Genomic DNA, 14,547 nt, shown 5'->3' with positions numbered 1-14,547 from the left:
TAATTAATCATCTTAGTTTGAATCATTATATTTGTATCTTTTGTCCATTTTTTATCATCCCTTTGTCTCATTCCTTATAAAAAAGAAAAAAATAAGTTTCTCCTGAAATCATTAATCAGAGTATGATGCCTTTCTATCTCCCCCTAAGTTAATCAAATTAACCTTTAAGATAACATCAATACCCAATCCGATTTTGCTTGGTACATTCTATCTAACTAGTACATCCAAAATAATTAAATACATAATTAGACAAAAGCCAAAACTTCTATGGTGGCCAAGAATCAAGCAGCAAAGGCTGACATTCTCCCCCTGTTACCCGGCTGCCAGCTTTGTGGCCCCCGCTGCGCCCTGGGAAGGGTTCTACCCGGGAGGGGTCTGCAAAGCCGCAAAGGCTGACATTCAGCCCTCCTGCAAAAGAGGCGTTAGCCTGGAAAAAAAGACATAGTAAGTAACAGGCAAAGAAATATCCCAAATAGGAACAAATAAGATACATATAAGATTACAACAAGGTATTTAGAGCAAAACAACTGTATAAATTGCCCTGACATCACGGTCATTAACCCATTCCGACTGAAGGAGGAAAATGTTTCCAAAAAACCAAATACTGGAGTCTTCCCCTATGTTTCCTGGAGTCCAGAATTTGCTTAATTTCAAAATGCTGTTCACATTCAATCAAGAAGGGAACTGGAGGGGCAGGCTAGTCAGGTCAAAGAGGGGAGGTATATTCAGGTTTCAATATACTAAGATGAGATACAGGGTGGATCCTTCTAAGAGTTTTTGGCAATTCTAACTGTACTGCGACAGGATTTACAATCCATACAATTGGGAAAGGTCCAATGTACTTAGGCCCCAATTTCTTAGACTTCTGGGAGGTCTGTAAGTATTTAGTGGACAAGAAGACCCCCACCACCACTTGGTAGTTTCTCTATAGAACTCTTTTCTTATCAGACTGTAACTTATCTAATGCTTTATGGGTAACTAGCCAGGTAAGCTGGAGCTGGGTTATCCATTCCGCCATCGATGGGATTTTGGGTTTCTCCTGAAGTAGCTCTGGAATGGGTACAAAATCCTGACCAGTAGCTACTTTAAACGGGGTGAATCCAGTGCTACTATGGATGGAGTTATTATAAGCCACCTCTGCAAAAGGCAATAAATCAGACTAGTCATCTTGCTGATAATTTACATAACATCTTTCCCCCCAGTAGGTATTTCAATGAAAAATTAAACCGCTTAAAAGTATTGTGCCCAACAAATTTGCTTGGGTGACAGTTTTCGTGGGGTCTTTAAAGCCTCTAAGTTTCTGTGATCCATCCACACCTCAAAAGGATGTTTTGCCCCTTCAAGGAAACCCTTCCAAATTAATAATGCCCATCAGACAGCAAACACTTCCTTCTCCCAAACAGCCCGTCTCCGTTAGGTTTCAGTTAGTTTTCAGGAGATGTAAGCGCAAGGTTGTAAAGTCCCATTCGCATTTGCTTGTAATAGGACTGCTCCCACAGCAACGTCACTTGCATTGGCTTGTATTACAAAGGGAAGCATCTATATCTGTGTGTTTATAGGTTCGGCTGCAAATAGTCATTTCAATTTCTCAAAAGCTGCTTGGCATTCCATGGACCACTCCAAAGCTCAGTTGGACTTTGGTTTTAGTTTTCCTTTTGTGTTTAGGGGTTTGTAATGGGCAATGCAATCTTTGTAAAAGCTGGGATAATTGACAATAGAAATTAGCAAAACCTAGAAAACTTTGCAACTGTTTCCTGGTGCATGGGGAAGCCCATTCCAAAATGGCTCGGACCTTCTCTGGGTCCATTTCTATCCCTTTATGCGATATGCATACCCCAGATATTCAATTTTCCTTGGTGAAATTCACACTTAGATAGTTTAGCATGCATTTCTGCAGCCTGGAGTTTTTCAAAACTGGGTTCAAATGGAGTTATTATAAGCCACCTCTGCAAAAGGCAATAAATCAGACTAGTCATCTTGCTGATAATTTACATAACATCTTTCCCCCCAGTAGGTATTTCAATGAAAAATTAAACCGCTTAAAAGTATTGTGCCCAACAAATTTGCTTGGGTGACAGTTTTCGTGGGGTCTTTAAAGCCTCTAAGTTTCTGTGATCCATCCACACCTCAAAAGGATGTTTTGCCCCTTCAAGGAAACCCTTCCAAATTAATAATGCCCATCAGACAGCAAACACTTCCTTCTCCCAAATAGCCCGTCTCCGTTAGGTTTCAGTTAGTTTTCAGGAGATGTAAGCGCAAGGTTGTAAAGTCCCATTCGCATTTGCTTGTAATAGGACTGCTCCCACAGCAACGTCACTTGCATTGGCTTGTATTACAAAGGAAGCATCTATATCTGGGTGTTTATAGGTCCGGCTGCAAATAGTCATTTCAATTTCTCAAAAGCTGCTTGGCATTCCATGGACCACTCCAAAGCTCAGTTGGACTTCGGTTTTAGTTTTCCTTTTGTGTTTAGGGGGTTTGTAATGGGCAATGCAATCTTTGTAAAAGCTGGGATAATTGACAATAGAAATTAGCAAAACCTAGAAAACTTTGCAACTGTTTCCTGGTGCATGGGGAAGCCCATTCCAAAATGGCTCGGACCTTCTCTGGGTCCATTTCTATCCCTTTATGCGATATGCATACCCCAGATATTCAATTTTCCCTTGGTGAAATTCACACTTAGATAGTTTAGCATGCATTTCTGCAGCCTGGAGTTTTTTCAAAACTGATTGCACCAACTTTATGTGCTCCTCCATGGTTTCCGTATATATCACTCAGGTAAACCAACACCCCCTTGTATAGATGTTCATGCAACACCTCGTTTATCAGTTGCATGAATACGGTGGAGGCTCCTTGCAAACCAAATGGGAGTACGTTAAATGGAAACAACCCAAAGGGCAATTAAATGCAGTCTTCCATTCATCCTCTTCCTTAATTCAAACTCTATAGTAAGCTTTTCTCAAATCACGCTTAGTGAAAATCTTTCCCTTGGCTAGATAAGCTAACATGTCCTTCATTAAGGGGAGTGGGTAAATGTTTTCCATGCAAATGATGTTTAAGTGTTTATAATCCACGCATAAATGATAAGAGCCATCTTTTTTTTCTCGGAACAACACTGGGGCTGCCACTCGGGGCATAGCAGGCTGAATGAAATCCCATTTTAGTTTTTTATCAATAAAAGACCAAAATTCCTCCAGCTCTCATGGTATCATCGAATACAGTTTTGGCTTTGGGAGTTTCACTTCAGGAAGGATCTTTATCCTGCAATCTGTGAGGCTATGGGGTGGGAGCATGTCTGAAGCCTTCTTGCTAAAAACCTCCCTGAGGTCCCAATATTCTTTCTGAATTTTCTCCTCCCCTGCGATGTGTTCACTTGTCACCGATGCCAGCTCCTTGGTGTCTTTGGGCCTTATTAGGGGCTTCTCCCCTCCTGCGTCTGGGTGGAACAGATGCACAGCAGACCCTTCCTCCAGTCCACCTGAGGGTTCCATTTCCAAAGCCAGGGTAATCTGAGGAAGAGGGGACACTGCATCCCCGGGGCCATGATAAAACAGTCGCTTGGTGTTTCCCCATTGACATTTCCACTGGCTCCATTACAAAATGAGCTCGTCCACCCCCAGCCACTGATTCATCTAACTGGCAAAATGCTATGGCTGTTTTCAACATTCTTAGTTTGAACCCCAGTTTGTCCATGACCTCTGGGCTAATTACGCATCTGACACACCCAGAGTCCAACAGGGCTAACAGATGGGCGCCAGATGAAGACACCCTTAATTCCACTGGGATGGCCCTGGGGCCCACTTGTTGACTTACCAGAGGGTCATCATCAGAGTTGGACTCGCTCTTGCCCGAAGTGGTCAGAGTTCCCAACTCCTCTTTTCCTGGAGGAGTGAACTCAATGACTTCCACGGCCTTCAGAGCCATTTCATGCTGCTTGGCTGGAGGTTTTTCAACTTTCTTCCCTCTGGCCGATGTTCCTTTGATGTCCAGTTTAATGCGGCAATCGGCAGCTTGATGACCCTCTTTCCCACATCGGAAGCACGCTGTGGATTTGGATTTCATCAGTGACCAATCTTTTGAACTTTAGGAGCCTCTCTCGGGGTGGTCAGTGGAGGCTTACTCCAGTTGGGGCCACCCCTGCATCTGTTTCTGGCCAGATCAATTTCCACATCAGCCGCCAACACATACCAGCATTGAAGATCTCTAGGAGCCCCTCTGGAGATACAGCTTTCGCCCTCATTTAGCCCATGTTTGTAAGTTTCCATCAGGGCCTCTTGGGATCAACCTTGCATGTGGCATGCCAACTCTTGAAATTCCTGGGTGTATTCAGCTACCGACCTTCACCTCTGGTTTATGGTTTTCATCCTAATTCTTGCCCTACATTGAGCAAGGGGTTCTTCAAACTGAGTGCGTAAGGCTGCCATAAACATGTCATAATATCTCAGCTGAGGGGCATCATCATTATGAAGGGTGACCATCCACTGAACTGCAGTCCCTTTTAGGGCTTTGGTGACATATCTCACTTTGGCTGCTTCATTCCCATATTCCTCCATATGATTCCAAACTTGGGCTAAGAAGAATCCCAACTCCTTGGAATCCCCTCTGTATTTTACTTCTAGTGGAGGAACTTTTGGAATTCGGTGCCTCTGTGGTGCTGCCCCCCCACTGGGGGGCTTGGGCTACTGCAGCCACTGGCATTCCTGCCACCTGAGCTGGTCCCAGTTGGGCTATGGGAAACACTTCTGAGGCTGCAGATTGCTTCATCAGACTCTTCATGCGCAGGCAATGCGTACCTTTCTCTAGCTCTCAGATTCTCCAGATCTTCATGCAATAAATGCAAAGCTTGGGACAGCAGGACGTCTTCTTTGTCTTCTTCCTGCCAGGCAGCTTCTTCCCGCCAGCATCTGGTAGCCGTTACCCCAGGGGAGATCTACTCTGGCATTTCCATCCATCCTACTCCCAAAGACCATTTGGCTTCTCCTCAATCTGCAACGCAGACAGCAGCTCAGCTTCCTCTTAACTGCAAAGGAGTTGTGAAGGGGTACATCCAACAACTCCCAAATCTTCTTGATCACTGCCTTGGTTAGACATTATTTCTTCAACCCCCCATGGCAGAGGTTAATCTTGGGGTGGTCTAGTAAAGAGAGATCTTGCTTTATGTCAGCTGTGCCTCATTCAAAACCAAGGAAAGAATTCCTTTGACTCCATTAAAATAGAGAAAAAGTTCTTTTATTGAGTTTTAAGTGATAACAACAAAAGGAAAGCAAGATCTGAGGCAAATAGGCATGGAAAGTACATATTGAAAGTTATCCCAAGTTCCCTCCCCCAGGAGTCCAGACTGGCCATCCAATCTGAGGTGTTTATAATATGTGGGGTACATCTTCAGGTGGTTTCTCACACATCTGGTATGCCAAGATGGTTGACCTTGGCCTAGTAGAGATAAGTCTATGTAGTTGCGCAGTAAGTAGGAAAGCTTCCCCTCCTTTTTAGTTCACACAGGAATGTCTTTTCACTCCAACAAACTTTCCCCCCAAATACCAAATTTCCCCCACCCCATACCATTTCTATGGCAGCCGACAAGAATCAAGCAGCAAAAGGTATCAAGAAAACTTATTGGAGTCTGTCAAGATGAATAATTGGATGCTTCATCCTGAAATTGACCAGTAAAATTTAAAGGTGATGGAGCAGGCAACATTTTCTTGCTCTCAAAAGAAAATTGTCTAACTGGCATTTTAGCCACAAGTGGCATGTTTTAGCAGTAAACATGCTGGGGATAGAATGAGAACACCAATTATTTTTGAAGTAGAGATGGGAGATAGCCAATGAACTTGAGGACAGGTAGTCCTCGACTTACAACAGTTTATTTAGTGACCTTTCAAAGTTGCAGCATCATTGAAAAAAAGACTTATGACCATTTTCACACTTATGACCATTGCAGCATCCCATTGTCATGTGATCAAAATTCAGACAACTGATTCATATTTATGACCTTTGCAGTGTCCTAGGATTATGTCCTCCCTTTTTATGCCTTTTTGACAAGTCAATGGGGAAGCCAGATTCACTTAACAACTATGCTACTAACTGAACAACAACTTAACAGCTGTGGCAAGAAAGGTCATAAATTAGCAACATAAATTTTGGGCTCAATTTTGGTCATAAACTGAGGAGTACCTGTAGTAAGATTTTGAGGAACGCTAAGTGTAGTACCAAAGGGATGAATGCTATAACTAGCCTATGGAACTGAGTTCAAAAAATACTCAAATGATTGGTTTCACCCACTTCATTACTTTGACAGTAACTGTACCTTCAGAATCCCTTTTTAGCTTGTATTTCCAAACCATGCCTGGAGGTCCTGGGCACTTTTAGCACTTTTGTATGCAAAAAAGATGCTCTGACCTATTGCCATCTCGCATCTAAAATATTAATCAGTAAACAAGGAAGGATACAAGCAGCAATAGTTGTTTTATGTAGTGTTAAAAGGGCTACAGGTGTACATTTAGGTGTCTGTTTTAATGAAAAGAAAGACTAGAGACAACATGATAGCAATTATTCTAATATCTGAGGGCTTGTCACAGAGAAGAGGGGGTCAGTCTATTTTCCTAAGCACTTAGAGGCAGGACAAGAAGATGGAAACTAATCAAAGAGAGAAGCAACCTAGATCTAAGAAAAAAATAGAATCAGTGGAATGATTTGCCTCCAAAAGTTGTTGATGCTCCATCATTGGAGGTTTTAAAGAAGAGACTAAACAACTATTTGTCTGAAATGGTATAGGGTCTCCTGTATGAGCAGAGAGTTGGACTAGAAGTCCCCCAAGCTCCCTTCCACCTCTATTATTTATTCTTTAGCAAAGTTCTATAGTGGGAATGTCTACAAGCATGCATAATCCCCTTCTCCTGCATGTGCGAATGGCAACTGAAGTATGCAAACCACACAAAACAAGCGCTCAGATAGGTGGGAGTTGCCATTCTTGGCTCCAGAAATGGCATTTTCCCTGCCTCCTGATGTGTTTTTCATGCAGGGAATTTCAATCCTTTGAGACAGAAGCATAGGATGTGGCTGTATTTGTTCCAGCAGATCTTGATGATATCATAGCAAAGTAGAGTCTTCCTCTTGGTTCTCTTCATCATTGATTGCTGGATAAGATCTCTCTCCCTCCCTGCTTTTGTTTGTGCATTGTGGTTCTATTTGGCATACAGAACTTAGGGAAATGAGGATAAATATGCATTGGCTGTTCCATTGCCTGCACAGATGTATCCTGCCATATTACAAAGATATAAAGCTCCCTTACATCAAACCAGGAAACTGGTCCATCTTGAGCAAGATGATCTATTTTTCTTTGCATCACCTGCTCTTTGAGACAATGGCAGCTGCCAGTGACTGAATATGTAAACTCCTGCATATGTAAATCATAATCTGTACTTCCCTGCAATAGCTTCCATCTGGAAGGTGTTCTGAGGCAAAAGGTGCCTCCACTTCCTACTTTGGTATAAAAGGCCAGCCATTTCGATGAGCATCTTGGGCTTTCAGCCATATGGATTATGATCAGAGAAAAATGAAGAATTGTGCAATTCTTAACCAAAGGAATGAGAGTGCTGATAACAGTTGGAGCAAATGTGGTGGGTCCAACTTGGGGTGCAAATGTGGACACAATTCTGCAGCGTGCATGATAGTTGTATTGCGACACCCACAATTGATGAAACTGCAGCCCAATCACATTCAAAGGATACCAGATTGGTGACAGATGGTCTATTGATCCACTTTCAAGTCCTAAGTTTTGAACTGAGTGACCAAAGCAAGGCTGAAGACTACTCTAAGCCCCTGACAGAGCAATGCAACATTTGAAAAGCTTGCAGTAAATATTGTTGAGAAAATTTCAGCTGTGATTTATTAATCTGACAGCTCAGTGTTCACACTTCAAAACTAAGAAGGTTGAAGTTTGACCTTAACACTTACACCCCAAGGTAATATTGATTAGCTGGAAAAAGGCAAACTTGATCACATATTTCCTGTATGTTTCCACTTAATGTTCTGTGGTCCCAAAGTTCCAGAATGAGCTGGATGACAGCAGTTCGGTGTCATTCACCAGGCTCTTTCTAGACATTCTGGCTGCAGATGACAGTAAAGGTTAAAAATAAGCTTTCCATAAATAGATAAAGAGCCAGGACATCTTCCATAGAGACAATAGATCTATTCCAGCCTTCTGAATAAGACCCTTCCCCCCGCCAACTTCCTATCATTTCCTGCCAGATTTTTAAACAAGCACCAGTCCTCTGAAATGGCTGGCTATTATTCTCAGGATTGGGTCACAATTATATCCTTGGAAAGGTTTAAGTACTCAACTGCAGGATCATGATGAAGTCACCATTCATTTGAGAAATGATGATGAAAATATTTTGGAATTTTTAAGTTTGGAAGGAGAAAAAGAATGCATGCACATTTCCTACAGTCCCTTGAGGCCTGATGAGAGTTGAAATCCAAACCATATGGATAGCAAAATTGCTTATCCCTTAGGTCGACCCAGTTAAATCAGTGAGCAAAGAAAAGAAAGTAATTTTTCAGGAGCAGTATTCCCTGCTAATAATAAGTTGCAGTACAGGTAGACCTCAAGTTACAGTCATTCATTTAGCAACCATTTGAACTGTCGGTTTAAGATTTGTACCTGTTTTCAGCCACTGTATTGTTTATATCTTGTGTGTGTGTGTATGTGTGTGTGTGATGAGCAACAGTTTGGTTTGAGCAAACTAAAGAGAAGCAGCATCTTCTCCAGTGTGCTGACGAGAGAATCCAAACAATGGGTTAACTCTGCCTTTCAGCCTAGAGACTGAGTCCTGTCAAACTTTGTAGCCACGCCTCTTGACTGTGTCTGCAGTTTTGACTCAGTCTTAGCTCAAGAGAGACGTTTGGAAGACAGCTTCTCAGAGCAAACAGGCAAAGCTAATTCTTTGGATTCTCTTAAGGACATTTAGACTGTCGAACTGTTCGCAAGACAATGAACACCTTGGCTGGCTCCCCAGTCCATCCCGCATAGCCGCCTTGCTTCAACTAGCTTCCCGACCTGGCTGGCTCCCCAGTCTGTCCAGCATAGCAGTTGCAATTATTTGGCTGGCTCCCCTGGTCGATTTGGCATAGCCGCCATGTTCTGGCTCATCCAGGCAGAGCTGATGCCTTCCAAGCAGTGCAGGGGACCAGAGTCACTGCCTGGTTAATTCCAGATGCATACTCTGTAGTGGTGAAGCAGGGAAAGCCATGGCAACAGGGTTCCTATTAGGAATGAGCCTGCGTTTCAAAAGTGTCTGTCAAAAGTGCTGAGAAACTCAGAATGGAGGATCCTGTGGCATCAGGGAACCACGAGGTGACTGACATGAGTGGGGAAGACCGGGGTTTCCCAGTCCAGCCCCAGATTGCCCAGAAAAGCTCCTTAGTGCCAAAATCGGCCAGTAAAAAAGTAGCTGCCTGAATAAGGGCAAAAGCACTCCAAAAAAGCCTCTAAGGCTGAGGAAAGGGACGCGGAGGTGTCAAAAGGCCCTGGGGAAAGAAATCTCCAAAGCTGAGAGAGAAGCTGAGCAATGGAGACAAGCAAATTCCTCTGGGGCAGGACCTGTTATTCCCTGCTCTTTGCAGTCTGAATTGTTAGTTCATGTGAATCCTGCCCTCAGGATATTCTGAGCTTCCAGGCTTGGTCACCAGATGGCACCAGAGAGCAATCTTCTCAGCTACCATTTACAGCAGACAGCAATGAGGATTTTTTTTGCTCCACTGTCAAACCTGCTACCAGCAGAGAGACATTAGGAGCCTACCTTAAAAAAGAGGAATCCTACTTCCAGTTTGAGCTTCTTCGGCAATGGACTGAAATCCGCGATTGTGCACAGTTTTGATCTGTGCTCGCCGCCAGAGTGCCCTGAGCCGGCTGGATTTGGGGCAAAAGCCACCCTGTACAGGTGGTGAAGAGTGGGGAGACTGCCAGCAGGGTCGAGGAGAGCTGCATCCCCAGCTGGCCATTACTCCCTTTCCCAAAGGCGGTTGCAGTGGTGGTCAGAAATGGCCACCTCAAAGAAGAACTTGACTGGAAAAGATTGTGCAGGAGGAAGATAAGAAGAACAAGTTTTGACTGACTGAGTTGAACTGAAAAACTGTAAGGTACCCTAGAATTTAAATTACAAAGAATAACTTGTTCCCAAAGAAGATTTTTGAAGCGGCGAAGGAAAGAGGGAAGGGGAAAGATTTGGTCTTTTTTTTCTTTCCTTCCCCATATTGACAGCTAAGAGACTTAAGTAAGAAATTGATAAAAATTCATTTTGACATTAATAGGCATTTAAGCTGAAAATAAAATGTCAAAGGGATAATAAAGATTTTTGGATATTTAAAAACTTTTAAAAGAAGGAAAGAAGAGAAAAGGAAAAAATAAAAGGGTGGGATCTGGAAAAATGGAGGAGACCATCTGGAAGTAAAAGGAATTAACAGTGAAACTTTAACAAGATTCCTAAAAGATATATTCTAACTGAAACTTTGTAACAAGATAAATAAAACCCCAGGAAGAGAAAGTGGAAAAAAGAAGCAAGAAGAAACAGCTTTGGATTATTTGGATCATTTGGTGATTTTTGGATTTTTGGTTATTGGATTTAAATGACTAAAATCAACCAGGTGGTTGTTTAAAAGTGTTTAAAATGGCATCACTCTTGGAAGAACTGAAAATGGAACTAAAGAAACAGAAAGAAGATGCACAAGAAGGAAGAGGTTTTTTTGGCTTCGTATTTCAATTTTTAGAAATGGAGATCTTGAACTATGAGAAACAACAAGAAATGCTTCCAGAACAAGAAGGGCGGGACAAAGAAGAAGCCATTTTTAATGATCAAGTAATTCTATGTGGGGAAAAACAAGGAAAGGGGGGAAAGAGAGTGAAAAATTTAAGATCTGAAAACAACAACAACAACAAAAAGAATAGTTTGAAAAGCAATTACAATATTAGGAAGAAACAGAAGAGAGGATTACAGGAGAGAAAATTAGTATTAGAGAGACAAGGGGAGGGAGAAGAAGAGGGGAGGGTGAAGAAGAGGGGGAAGAAGGAAAGGAAAACAAATTATAAAGGACAGAAACAGGATATAGAGATACAGGGGAAACATACAAGGATTAAAGGTATAAGCCCATTTAGAAGACATAGAGAAAATGGGTGAAAATTTAATTGAAAGAGAGGATTCTGCAAGGGTACATAAGAAAGCATTTTTATATTAGAAATAGAAATGAACTCAGAAAACATGAAACAAGTGTGATTAAAATGATAGATAAAATACTTATTGTAATGGAATAGAATGTTTGTTAATAAATGAAATAAAGAGAATGAGAGAATGAAATTAGGAAAGGATGGGAACATTCTAATTGTTATCAATGATTTATAAAAATTTAAGTGAAGAGAAATATGAAAGAAATATGAAAAAAATTATGGAAATATTATAAGTGTTCCTAGGGAAGTATGATATTTAATTGAAAAGAAATGTTAAAGAGGTTAATTAATATTAATGGAAGATTGTAATTAACATTAATGGTTGAGCTGAATAGGAATAAAATAAGTGATTTATATACTATTATTATATACATATTTTCTCTTTAAGAACTTAGTGTGTATTTTAAGAATGTACCAAGCAGAATTCGATTGGCAAAAGTTATGTGTTATAAAATAGAGGTTAGATATTGAATGTTATAATTGTAAAGGCATAAATTGAAATTTAAATAAGAGTTGAATGGACAAAAATAAAAAAATACAAAGGTGTCATACTCCAATCAGTAACTACAGGGGAAAACTTGTTTAATGAGAAAAGAAAATAAGAAATTGAAACAGGACAGACAAAAACATAAATATAAAGATTTGAAAGATATTGAAACTTAGAAAAAGATATATAATTGAATTTAGAAAGGAATGAGATAATTAAAAACAAGGTTGAGAAAACTAAGGGAAGGGGAAAATCACTGAGAAAATGCTAAAATAGTAATAAGATATGGAATAGAATACAAAGATGAATATGAAATTGAGTTTGTGTCTGTATGGAGAAGTGATAACCCGGGATCATGCTATTCTAAAAAAAAAATATTTTATTTGTATTGTTTTGTGAAACCCCCCCCACCAAAAAAAGTCTTACACACAAAAAAAGAGAGAAATCCTGCTCCAGAGGCCACTTTTATACTCAGAGCAGCGGGGCTCTGCCGAAGGGAGAGCCAAGGGCCTGAAATTTCTGACCAAATGAGACTTCTGATTTCAGAGGCCATAGTACAGGGGATTGCTGCAGGCTTGCAGCAAGGCTGTCAGACTGCTTCTGTGGCATCTGACACCTCTCTTCAGCAAGGCCAACACCTGGCAGCCCAGGTTCAAAGAGGCTTGGCAGTCTTTCAGGGACCTCACTCACCCACTTTATCATACAGAGCAGGGGATCACTCTCAGGGGACAAGGACCAGAAAGAACTGATACTTTACCAACGTGCCTACCGTCCCTATAGTTTCTCTTATTCTTCTTTTATTTTTCTTATATGTACCCATTTCATGTATTCACAACTATGTATACACTTATACTTATCTTGTAAACAATTGGCAAATCAAATAAATAAATAAAAATAAATAAATGAAGGGTTGACCCCTGATCCCCTAGCCTTCACAGGGCTCTTTTGCCTGGCCCTCTTTAAATCTCCCCTAAAAAAGGCCAAAACCACAGCTCAATTGGGAGCTGATCCGAATACATCAGAGTCAGCATTGGGCCTACCAGACCCAAGTGAGCTGCTCTTTTCAGAGCCAAACATGGAGAGTGAAGAGATTCCCTCACCCAAATTATTCCTGGATGTGGTCCAGTGGCAATGGACCCAACTAGGAACATAACCCACCCCAAGACAAACAAAATTATAACGTGTCCCCAGACCTCGCTGAGGTGTTACAACTGCCAACAGTAGATGGGTCTGTGGTGGCCTTTGCATCCTCCATCATCCTGTCTAATGACATGGCAGATGCCCTGAAGACAGAGGATAGAAAGGCAGAACTGACCCTCCACAAGGCACATCAGGCAGCAGCCTGGGCAGTCAAGGCAGCAACAGCCACCTCCTTTTTCAATAGAGACTCTTTGCTCTGGCTTCTCCAGATGCAAGCTAGAGTGTCAGCCTCTATAATGTTTTCATGAGGCCTCATGCTGTTTGCTTACTGTCGGCTGCCATAGAAATGTGGGAAGGGGAAGTTTGGTATTTGGGAGGGGAAGTTTGCTGGAGAGTGGAGATATCTTCTGTGTGAACCAAGGGGGGTGGGGAATGCTTTCCTGCTTACTGCACAACTGCATGGACTTATCTCTGCCCAGCCAAGGTCAACTGTCTTGGCATGCCAGATGAGGGAAAACCCACCTGAAGATGTACCCCACATGACACTATAAGCACTGCAGATTGGATGTCTAGTCTGGACCCTTGGGGGAGGGAACTTGGGATAACTTTCAATATGTAATTTTCATGCCTATTGTCTCAGATCTTGCTTTTCTTTTGTTGCCATCACTTCAAACCCAGTAAAGGGCTGGTGATGGTTGGGGCGATGTGTGCGAGGCAGCCTTGTCCTGCATGGGCAGGATTAATGGCTTCAGCGGGCCGTATCTAGCCTGCAGGCCTTACTTTGAGAACCTCTGCACTATCTAATCTATTAGCATAACTGACATAACAATGGGCAATTTTTTTCTAATATTCTATCTTTCTACTCACCTATGTTTACATTTTTCATAATGGAGGCTTCAATCAAAGTCAACAGAAAAGACAGACAAAATCAAGAACAGCACAGTTGGTTATCTTGAATGAACAGGGCTGATTTCATGTCCTGCCCCTCCGGCATGTGATTTGAATGCCAAAGGACCATACATTTCCATGGCCAATCCCTTTGCACGCAAAAATATCCAGATTCAGTTCTGGCCCTGACATTTAGAATCAAGTAGATTAGCAAGCAAAAGAGTTTTTTGCCTGAGACAATGCAGAGCTTCTGCTTAGTAAGTCATGATTAAAATAAAGAGTAGTTTCTTACGATATATAAACCCAACTGAATGTTTTATGGAAGACTCCACAATAAGCTGTGGATCTTACTGTTGACCTTGGAAATTAGTTTGAAAACTGCTGCTCTAATTTAGAGAGGTTTAAAATTAAAATTACTGCAAGCATTGATTCTTCTTCAATCTAACTAGGGATTAGATTGAAGAAAAATCAATACTTTCAAGTAATCAATTCAGTTGAAAATAGCAAGAGGACACAAAACTATAGCCAGTAGCCTAGGCACATTTGTCGAGTTTCCTTTCTTTTGCCAACTGCACTCAAGACTCCCTTTGGAAACGTGACTCACCTAATGAAGTAACAGCAGAAAATAAGGCTGAGTACAAAGATGAAGACACCTGTGCCAAAAATCACCATATAGATGTTCAGTGGCAAGTCCTGGAAAGTTATGGGAGGCATGGTGCACGTTTTGTTGCTGTAGATCAGTCCCAGACCACAGAAGCATCCTAGAAATGAGAAAGAGAAGGGGGTAAAGTTGTATTTGTATCTAATGCTGAAC

The 14,547-nt window shown here is 41.6% G+C and overlaps 1 protein-coding gene and 1 pseudogene across 3 annotated transcripts in view; both read right to left on the bottom strand.

Moving 5' to 3' along the window:
- The window catches only part of RNF122 (ring finger protein 122), a 65,549-nt gene that overhangs the window by 25,558 nt on the left and 25,444 nt on the right, over positions 1–14,547 (bottom strand). For all 3 annotated transcript variants that reach the window (XM_026671355.2, XM_026671354.2, XM_087969984.1), the window contains exon 2: positions 14,338–14,494. In XM_026671355.2, coding sequence (XP_026527140.1) covers positions 14,338–14,494 — 157 coding nt within the window. The remainder of the gene's footprint in view (positions 1–14,337; positions 14,495–14,547) is intronic.
- LOC148130033 (uncharacterized) lies at positions 3,201–6,341 on the bottom strand (annotated as a pseudogene).

The sequence above is a fragment of the Notechis scutatus genome, chromosome 7, assembly GCF_049901735.1.
Source record: "Notechis scutatus isolate UNSWTSFEM ecotype Mainland chromosome 7, rNotScu1.2, whole genome shotgun sequence".
In the NCBI taxonomy this organism is placed as follows: Eukaryota; Metazoa; Chordata; class Lepidosauria; order Squamata; family Elapidae; genus Notechis; species Notechis scutatus.
Note: the sequence above shows the minus strand (reverse complement) of the source record. Positions and strands in the feature narration are given on the sequence as shown.